An 11,028-nucleotide genomic window follows, 5' to 3' on the forward strand; every position below is an offset into this window, starting at 1 on the left:
CGTCTAAGACTCATTGTCTAAAGACATCATGCTGACATGTATCGTTTAATGACTTATCATCTAGAAGAAAAATCATCATGCATACCGTTGCGTCTGGTTAGCAACTAAGCCCATCATCTGGCCTACTTAGCCTCGTCTAGGTCTAAAATGTTTAAAACTCTATTAGCTTAGAAAAACGGTACATCATGCATTTGATGAGAAATGATGTTTCCCTTTCTCTCAATCGTTTTCTCTACCCAAGACGTTTTCACCCACTTATGACAGTCACCTTCTCGACTAAACCTCACTTACTACTCTAAAAATATCTTTGAACAAAACTTCCCTTACCTTCTTCCATACGTCTCTTTACAAGAAACAACCCTAACCTCTCCCTGCAATTATGGCAACCGAAGAACAAATTAGGTTTTTGTACGGAAATGCGAAAATTTAACTCCCATATCACTGATATAGGCAAATTTGCCAAAAATTACCAAAATAGAGAAGTCGTGCGGGACCCAAACGACTTCTAATGAAGAAGTCGTGCCCCCCTACACGACTTCACATTTTTCACATGAACAGTAAAAAACGACCTCAGGCAGTTGTAATCAATTACATAGGGCCGTAATCGATTACCACGTGCTGAAGTCGTGCTCCCCCTGCACGACTTCACCTTTCTAGGCAAAAATGACTCTGGTAATCGATTACAGCCCTGTTGTAACCGATTACCAGCAGGTTAAGTGTACCAGAACTCCCTGGTAAGCGATTACACCATGCTTGTAGTCGCTTACCAGAGTCTGTAATGGGCAAAATCTCCCTGGTAATCGATTACAGCCTGGTGGTAATCGATTACCAGAGTGCTTTGAGTCTTGAATGACATTTTTAATGAGGTGTTGTAGAGCATAAATAAAGGTTATGTACGTGTAATTATTTTAATTTTTGTAAGGACATGGTTGTTGATTCATTGTGAGTTATTGTTATGTTTATGAAGTGTAATTTTTTGAATGAAAATACAAAAGAAAATCATAAGGAAAAATCATGAATGAAATTAGAACTATTTTATTGAACTAAAATGCATTACAGAAGCAAATAAACTAAAAAAAATTAGACAAAATTAAAAAAAAAAAAGTAGCACGCTATCTAGGAAGAAGATCCACCATGTGTACCATTTTGACGATGCAGATAGGCAATCTCATGCTCTAAATGATCAACTCAAGTTTCCATTGTATCGAAGTGGTCTCCCATGTTGAGCTCAAGCTGTTCTAATCTTGAATTAATGTTCTGGTTCATGGTGTTGAAGCTTTGCCCCACAAATGTTCTGAGATCATTGATGCCCCTCGTGATGTCATCATATGATGAAGTTTGGTGTTGAAGAAGGGGCGACGGTGGTGGTTGTTGTGCAAGTTGTGCTTCATTATGACGATAGGTTGCACATTCATTCTACTACCTTGGTTCTTCATTATCATAATCATAGTATTGTTTTCATTACACATAGCCTAATGCTTCATAGAAAACGAAGCTTATACGATGTGTTAAAGTAGGAGTCTCCAAAAGAAACAATCTAGCAATGTTCTTGATATCTCTTAATGGTTTTTTCTTTAGTGTAGAGATTCTGATTAAGTCTTTCTACTCTTTTGATCTACATAAATATCAAGAACAAGGTATATAATAAATGAAGCACTTTATCGTACATGAATTAAAATTTTGAACGCCGATAAGCATTAGACTATATTGTGTGTTCAACACATTTTATCATTTGTCATTTCATTAATAAAAGCATCGTTTGGCAAAGCATTCAACATATATGATCATCAGCTGGTCAAAAACCTTACATGCCTTATCAAAAGTTGTTTGAGATATGCAGTGTTTAGCAAGCTTTTGTTACACCGTACATTTCATAATACACTTGCTTGAATTAACATTTTTTTTTTAATAAAACACATTTTAAGCATTAATGTTACCATAGAGATAGACGTGCGTTTCTGTTCAAGAAAAGCATTTTCTTATAAGACATTATTCTTTTATATGTTTAAATGTTGTTTTTAAAATGATGTTTTGATACCCATATATTCTATGACTCCATTTTGTTGTGGTCTCATTGGAGTTGAAATACTATATTTAATGCCAAAGTTTTCGCAAAATTTTTGAAATAATTCATTTTCAAATTATCCTTCATGATCACTTCATTTTCAAATATTCTTCCCATCGTTTTCATTCTATATTCTCTTATAGAGTTTATAATAAAAAGCCTGAAATTCTTTTGTTTTTAAACTTCAAAACCTGAGTTCTTAGACAATATAGCCTCTAGACGATCTTCTCTTAACACTTAGCATTGTTCGAGAAATACTTCTCAATAAACCTGCCCTGAAGATGGCCTTGTTTTTTACCTTACCATTTTCCTCCATGAGTTGCTACATACCCCCCCTCCCCCAATAATCAATTTCACCCACCAGCAGAAAAGACGCATAAACAACCTTTTTCTCCTTCGAGCATCCAATCACCTTTAAAATCTTCTCATTCTCTCTGATCCAAGTGTCCTATTCCTCAGGTGTAGGCTTCTCGTTGAACTTGGATGGATTACGCCTCATAAAATAATTCAAACTAGCATGATTATGAGGCACTTGAGCGGCATGTTTTGTTGCATCACATTGACCATTCTTTCGATAGCCTGAGAGATCTCAGCAGTAGAATAGGTTGGTTTTGGGAGCCTGGGTCTACGTGCCATGTTCTTTTATATACATCAAAGTTAAAGTGATTTAAATATAATTTAGCATACAATAATAACAATAAATACCATGGGACTTTTCAAATTAAACTTTATAGAGATTCACATCATACACACAACAAGCTATAGAGATTAACAACAGCAACTAGACAAGCTCACTTCCTAAAGTCCTAAATTCTTTTCAAAAACCAATATTTGATACCAAAATGTAACACCCCTTTCAGGATGCCACGTCTAGTTATAAAATCTCTCCTTACAAGCCGATTTTGTGTCATTATCGACGGATAAAGATAAATATAAATAATTTAATGTTAAAATTACACTTCAAGCAAAATCTAACGAAAACCAAGCAATATGCTAAAATATTATTTTAAATATAGGACAAACATTTTTTTTATGGATTTGGTTCATATTTTGAATGAATATATTCGTTACAAACCACAGGAATTACATAACTACAATGAATTATTTGTAAAATGATAGAACTTTTGTTGGTACAAGTAAATGAAATTCTTGAACAATCTAATTTCAAATTGTAGTTATGTGAGGATTTCCACCATTGACTACATCATCTAAAATAAACTTCCTCCAAAACCAATGTGATTTCCAAACTTTGTTCATTTCTTCAATTCGAACATTTCTTGTCTCGGGTAGGAGCAAGGCGACAAAAATGGTCATGATAAGCACAAATCCAGCAAAGAAAAAGAAAAGACCAAACTTCAGGTGACAAAGCATGGTTAGGAAAACTTGAGCAATGACAAAGGTAAATAACATGTTTACAGCAACATTGATGCTTTGGCCCGCAGATCGAACCTCTAGAGAACATATTTCACTAGGAACCAACCACCCAAGGGGACCCCAAGACCATGCATATGCTGCAACGTATGCGCATATAAAGAATAAGAGAAGACTGGCTTCCCCATTGGTAAAATAGCCTTCACCACTCACCCCAAACTTTAGAGCAATCATGATTCCAACAGCAAGCTACACATATTATGAACTTCAAATTAGTTATTCATGCTAGCAAATGACTTATGTGATAAAAGTGTTATTTTTAAATACTAAAATAACAAAAATCGTTTATAGATTGAGTTAAGGTTTTTACCTGACAAATAAGCATTTGAATGCCCCCTTCGAGGAACAATATCTTTCTCCCAAACTTGTCCACAGAGAAAATGGAAACAAAAGTGGCAACCACATTAACACCTCCAGTGATAACTGAAGACATAAGGGAAGTATCATTACCAAAGCCTAAAGTTTTAAAGAGGACGGGTGCATAAAACATGATGACATTGATGCCAGTGAATTGTTGGAAAAATGGGATCAGAGAGCAAAACGTGAGTTGAGGTCTGTATTTTGGCTCTGTAATGTTCTTCCATGGATGTTCCACACCTTTGGCTGCTTTAGTCAAATTAACAAGGTCTTGGAACTCCTCGTCAACATTATCCATGTCGCGAATCTTTTTCAACATTTTCTTTGCTTCCTCTTCTTTACCTCTTTCAATTAAGGAATTAGGGGTGTCACCTAAGAAAAGAGATCCTACACATAACATGATTGCAGGAACTGCACCAACACCTAAAGAAATTCTCCAACCATATTCTAGTTTAGCAGTGCCATAATTAATAAGGTTTGCAATCAAGATGCCAATTGTGATCATCATTTGAAATCCAATGTTAAGTGCACCCCTTATCGATGTTGGAGCCATTTCACTCAAATACACAGGTACAGACTATTTGAAATAATAATAAAAAAAAAACAAAGGAAAAGTTAAAAAGAATTTAACCATGAAAGTCTCTCCATATTCATATAACCAAATTTTAAAGCACTAACAATGATGCAAAGCCTCACCTGGTTACAATATCCAACACCAAAACCAAGTAATAATCGACCTATGATGAGCATTTCAATGTTGATGGCAAAACCATTCAACAATGCACCAACGAGGAAGAATAAACCACCTGCAAACATTGAGGTCTTACGTCCCATCATTCTTGTGGTGGTGGAAGCAAAGAAAGAAGCCACTAATGCCGCAAGATATAAAGAAGAGGTGAACAAAGTAAGGAGTGCATTGTCAAATTTACAGTATTGACTTTCATGGATAGATTCATCTTTCATTTTTTTATAAACACTCGGAAAGAATTTTATTAAGAATGGTTCCATGGAAGTTACTCCTCCGGTAATTCCAAGATCATAACCAAAGAGTAGACCACCCATGGCTGCTACAAAACATGTGACCAATACAAATATTGTGATCTTGCTTTCATATTGTCTTCCATTTTCTCGAGTAGCGAAAGTTCCACCTGCCATCTTAAAAAATATTATATATTAAATATAACTTTTTCTTTCTCTTAACTTTTCTTTCCTTTTCTACATATGAGATTTTAAGTATGAACTTGTTTTATAATCTAAAATATGCTAATAATAACATCCAACACACAAGATCGAGTTATAAAAATTATATAACTTATTTAACGATATTATATATTTTTAAGCAATTTAATTATCTATGTGTTGTTTATATCCTAATTTAGGTGTATTGTTTTTTCAGCTAGAACTTATATATTATTTTAAGGACTTCAAATAAGAATTAGTTAGTCAAAATATACATAATCATTATTTTACAGAAAAAGGTTGGTCATTAGTTGACGATAGTAACTTATTTATAATTAAGTTAAGAATATAAATTAAGAATCAATTTATATATCCGTATAGTAATATTTCGTTGATTAGTATTTATGTAAATTTGATAGGTTCATATAATAATATTGCATTGACAGGTGTTTATAAAAATAATTTACAACATTTTAATTTTAGTAAATTGTGTTTCTTTCAAATAATTGTATACTAGAATAGTTTCTAAAACTATAATATGTTTAAATATAAGGTTGGCATTATAATAGCATTTAGTTTTTAATGGATGATGATAAAAATTTGGCACGATTTATTTACGGCTTAGATACTTCTAAGGTCCCTATTTTCGTTAACTTTTTCGTTGCGTGACTTATTTTTTCGTGGTCCCAATTTTCTTCATTTATGTTCATTTTGGTCATGCCGTCTAAATCAATAATGATAGATTATACACGTCGGTAGTGTTTGAATTAGTTGTTGGATATTTCCTTGCGTGGTTTTCCTGCACAATTATTTACGCGACCATTTGAGCCACCAACTACAGCCTTCAACAAAACACCTGCAGATCCAAATCACACAAACCATGTCAGATTCTCTCTATGTCTATCCCTCCATCTCCAACATAGATCTGCCTCTTTCAACACCATGATTTACCATAAGAATCGCGATCAATGGCAAACCACCCAAAAACTGCAGTAGAACCATGACATTGGCAGTTTTGCGCCATCAAAACCCTATATTTCAATAAGTGTCCCAATACAAAGTTTTTGATCAAGTTATCTTCCTTTTTGTGTTATTAATAGTTTAAAGGAAAATAAGTTAGTAAATTATTAAAGGAAAACAAGTAAAGAATTATTGTCATAATCCTTAAACCTTGGCATCAGCTATATATACCCTAATCCTTTGGCATTTGGTGGCAATGCTTCCCATATTTAATCAACTTCTCGAGGAACCAAATGTAAATTTCTACTTACTAGTTAGATCTTTTTCAACAACCTATTCTTCGTTGTTATGTAGTTGATGGCATTGCAATATACCACTCTCACTAGACTTGAAATTAGCTTTATAGTCAACAAAGGTTGTTAGTTTATGGCCTAACCTCTAGACTCTGATTGGGTTATGGTTAAATGTATTTCGAGGTAACTCAAAAGCAATGTCTTATTCACTACACCTTCAATCTGCCTCCCTTGCTTGACCTTTATCAATTCAAGCCTTCTACTATGCTCTTTGAACATTTGATTTGTATATATCTACATCTTGTGCAACCATCTAGGTCAAATTTAATCTCTTGATGGTCTAGAAAGCAGAAAGTTGTTTCTTGCTCCAACACCAAAGTTGAGTACATTAGTTTGGTTCACACATTTACAAAAGTTACTTAGGCCATTATTGTGCTCATTCTACTACCTTGGTTCTTCACTATGATAATCAAAGTATTGTTTTCATTACACATAACCTAATGCTTCATAGCAAAACGAAGCTTATACGATGTGTTAAAGTAGAAGTCTCCAAAAGAAACATTCCTACAATGTTCTTGATATCTCTTAACGGTTTTTTCTTTGGTGTAGAGATTCTGATTAAGTCTTTCTACTGTTTTGATCTGCATAAATATCAAGAACAAGGTATATAATAATTGAATCACTTTATCGTACATGAATTAAAATTTTGAACGCCGATAAGCACTAGAATGTAATGTGTGTTCAAAACATTTTATCATTTGTCATTTCATTAATAAAAGTATCGTTTGGTAAAGCATTCAGCATATATGATCATCAGCTGGTCAAAAACCTTACATGCCTTATCAAAAGTTGTTTGAGATATGCAGTGATTAGCAGTCTTTTGTTACACAGTACATTTCGTAATACACTTTCTTGAATTAACATTTTTTTAATAAAACACATTTTAAGCATTAGTGTTACCATAGAGATAGACGTTTCTATTCAAAAAAGCGTTTTCTTATAAGAGTTTATTCATTTAGACGTTTAAATGGTGTTTTTAAGATGTTGTTTGATACCCATATCGTCTATGACTTCATTTTGATGCGGTGTCCTTGGAGTTGAAAAATTATATTCAATGCCAAAGTTTTTCGCAAAATTTTTGAAATAATTCATTTTCCAAAGTTTTCGCAAATTCTCCTTCATGATCACTTCATTTTCAAATATTCTTCCCATAGTTTTCATTCTATATTCTCTTATAGAGTTTATAATAAAAAGCCTCAAATTCTTTTTTTTTAAACTTCAAAACCTGAGTTGTTAGACAATATAGGCTCTAGACGATCTTTTCTTAACACTTAGCATTGTCCGAGAAATACTTCTCTAGAAACCTGCCCTGAAGATGGCCTAATTTTTTACCTCACCATTTTCCTCAGTGAGTTGCTACATACTCGCCTCCCCCAATAATCAATTTCAACCACCAACAGAAAAGACGCATAAACAACCTTTTTCTCCTTCGAGCATCCAATCACCTTGAAAATCTTCTCATTCTCTCTGATCCAAGTGTCCTCTTCGTCAGGTGTAAGCTTCCCGTTGAACTTGGATGGATTACGCCTCATAAAATAATTCAAACTAGCATGATTATGAGGCACTTGAGTGGCATGTTTTTGTTGCATCACATTGACCATTCGTTCTATAGCTTGAGAGATCTCATTAGTCGAAGAGGGAGCCTGGGTCTACGTGCCATGTTCTTTTATATACATTAAAGTTAAATCAATTTAAATATAATTTAGCATACCATAATAACAATAAATACCATGGGACTTTTCAGATTAAACTTTATAGAGATTCACATCATACACACAACAAGCTACAGAGATTAACAACAACAATTAGGCAAGCTCACTTCCTAAAGTCCTAAATTCTTTTCAAAAACCAAGATTTGATACCAAAATGTAACACCCCTTTCAGGATGCCACGTCTAGTTATAAAATCACTCCTTACAAGCCGATTTTGTGAAGTTTAGTTAAGTTTAAAGTCCATTTCTTAATAATATTTTTAGGTTTGGTTTGTGTAATTATCGATGGATAAAGATAAATATAAATAATTTAATGTTAAAATTACACTTCAAGCAAAATCTAATGAAAACCAAGCAATATGCTAAAATATTATTTTAAATATAGGGCAAACATTTTCTTTATGGATTTGGTTCATATTTTGAATGAATATATTCGTTACAAACCATAGGAATTGCATAAGTACAATGAATTATTTGTAAAATGATAGAACTTTTGTTAGTACAAGTAAATAAAGTTCTTGAACAATCTAATTTCAAATTGTAGTTATGTGAGGATGTCCACCATTAACTACATCTTCTAAAATAAACTTCCTCCAAAACCAATGTGATTTCCAAACTTTGTTCATTTCTTCAATTCGAACATTTCTTGTCTCGGGTAGGAGCAAGGCAAAAAAAATGGTCATGATAAGCACAAATCCAGCTTTAAAAAAGAAAAGACCAAACTTGATGGAAGACCATCAAGTGCTCATATTGGACCTCTTACTAGAGCCATGACAAAGAGGATTCAAGAGGAAGAAGGATCACCTATCATTTTGCTTCTATGGAAGGTGATTTACATTAACCCTTCTTCTCTTAAGTAAAACATGTTTACTCTGTTTTGTAGGGCCTAAATAAAACTTGGAAAAGTTGATCCAAGAAATAAGAGCAAAGGGGGAAGTGTCATCCATGAAGTGGAAGCCAAAAAGAATATGCAGCTGAGTGGCGCTCAGTGCCACCTTTGTGACGCTCAGCGCTGACGAGACTGCAAGGATCACGTGAACCAAGCTGACCTGGAGGAGGCGTGATCTGTGTAGTTTGATTTGGCGCCTTTCTTAAACAGAATAGTTTGAATCTTGAGAGGGAATTGGATCATAAATGAGACCACTCTTCACCTAAATAATAATTTATTCTTTGATGAGAGGGTCTTTAGATTTAGTTTCTACTACTATCATTTTGTTTATACTACTAAACTTCTTTTTCTTTTAATAATTATATTTTCATTTATTTTATCACTTTAAAATATTCCTAAAAAATTGCTTATGCCAAATCTGGCCGTAACAATACAAATTTAAATCTGGTATTGTTGTTAGAAAAGAAAAAAAAATGGCTATTGATTAAAAATAGCCGTAAAAATTACTTTTATCATATAATATTTATCATATTTTCACGATTAAAAATTTTCATAAAAAATATATCATTTAATTACCTATTAAAAAATTTCAACCATAAAAAGTTGTTTAATATTTTTTTTTATTTTTTAAAGTCAAAAAAATATGCATAATTATTTTATAAAACAAGGTTGATCTTTAATTAATAATAGTAATTTATCTATAATTAAGTTAAGAATATAAATTAAGAAGTAGCATTTTATCGATAAGTATTTATAAAAAGAAATATATGTTCATATAATAATATTGTATTGAGAAGCATTAATAAAAACAATTAACAATATTTTAATTTTGTAAAGTAAAGAGCATTTATTTTAATTTTATATTAGAGTAGTTTCTAACACTATATTATATTTAATTACAGGGTTAGCATTATAATGGGATTCAGATTTTTGAATGATTGATAAAAAAAAATTGTATGCACAATATATTTAAGGGAAAGGTGAGTATATTTTGTTTTTTTATTGTGGATAACACACAAAAAAGCTTTTTGACGTCACGCAATTAAAAGCGAACATTAAAAATATTATGCAATTAAAAGCGAACATTAAAAATATTATGCAATTAAAAGGTCAACATTAAAAATATCAATAGTATTTTTGTAATTAAAATGAAAACTTGATGCTGGCTTTTCATTTATCTAACATCAAGATCAATTTAGGGGTGTGTTTGCTTTATATTATTATTTAGAAGAGAATACTAGTGTGGATTTGAGAGATTTAACAATGAATTTATTTTTGTTTTTTTAAAGAATTTGAAAGTGAGTGAGAATGAATTTAAAATTAAAGTGTGAAAATTAATATAAAATTTGATTTACGTGATAAATAAAAAAATTGTTTAATAAATAAAAACTAAAAATTATCAAAACACGTAGTAAAAGTTTTGTAATTGTTAATATTGTATATAATTGTAAAAGTTATTATAGGAAGAGAAAAAAAAAATTAATTTTTGACATGAAAAAATGTATTATATTTATTATTATTAATGTTGTAAGAATATAAATTTTATAAAAAAAGTTATAAAGGGAAAAAAGTCAAAATTAATTATGAAAATAAAATAAATTTAAAAAGAAAAGGGTTTAGCTTGAAACCATTATTTCAAGGGGCAAAGGAAACAGACCTCTCAATAGAGATAAGGAATCTATAGAGAGAATGATAAAAAAAACCTTCCATACATGTTTTTACATGGGCAAGAATGGTTTTTCACACTAAATATCCTTAAATCTCTACTAGACAAAGAAGATGGGAAAGATCATCCATCTCTCAAATCATCTTTTTTCTTTGCTTCTAAATAACATAAATAAAAGGTTTAAACCATTTAGTTGTCCCTATTTTCGGGAAGTTTTTCCATTTTGATCTCCGTCTTATTCGAATTCCCAATTGAGTCCCTATAAGTGCTAATTTCAATCAATTAAGCCCCAGCCGTTAAATTTAGTTAACGAGATTAACTTTTTTGCACAGCTAGGAGGATGACCTGTTAATTTCTATAAAGGTGACCTATTTAGAGTTGAAACGTGGCATGAATTGAGTCCTAGAAGTGCTAATT

The 11,028-nt window shown here is 32.0% G+C and overlaps 1 protein-coding gene across 1 annotated transcript; it reads right to left on the minus strand.

Moving 5' to 3' along the window:
- Nucleotides 1-3,229: 3,229 nt before the first annotated feature.
- Nucleotides 3,230-5,008, minus strand: LOC106758247 (sugar transport protein 10-like). Its single transcript, XM_014641187.1, has 3 exons — nt 4,550-5,008; nt 3,807-4,430; nt 3,230-3,685 (listed from the first exon to the last, which is right to left on the minus strand). Exons 1-3 carry the CDS (start codon nt 5,006-5,008, stop codon nt 3,230-3,232), a joined length of 1,539 nt encoding a protein of 512 aa, XP_014496673.1.
- Nucleotides 5,009-11,028: the final 6,020 nt, after the last annotated feature.

This window comes from Vigna radiata, chromosome 4, assembly GCF_000741045.1.
Source record: "Vigna radiata var. radiata cultivar VC1973A chromosome 4, Vradiata_ver6, whole genome shotgun sequence".
Lineage (NCBI taxonomy): Eukaryota > Viridiplantae > Streptophyta > Magnoliopsida > Fabales > Fabaceae > Vigna > Vigna radiata.

What these genes read in the sequence shown, in the direction of transcription:
- LOC106758247 (XM_014641187.1), bottom strand. Translation starts at nt 5,008, where the DNA reads ATGGCAGGTGGAACTTTCGCTACTCGAGAAAATGGAAGACAATATGAA. An exon ending in GTGTTGGATATTGTAACCAG is followed by an intron (nt 4,431 to 4,549) that starts GTGAGGCTTTGC and finishes TATTTCAAATAG; the next exon opens with TCTGTACCTGTGTATTTGAG. An exon ending in TTCAAATGCTTATTTGTCAG is followed by an intron (nt 3,686 to 3,806) that starts GTAAAAACCTTA and finishes TAATATGTGTAG; the next exon opens with CTTGCTGTTGGAATCATGAT.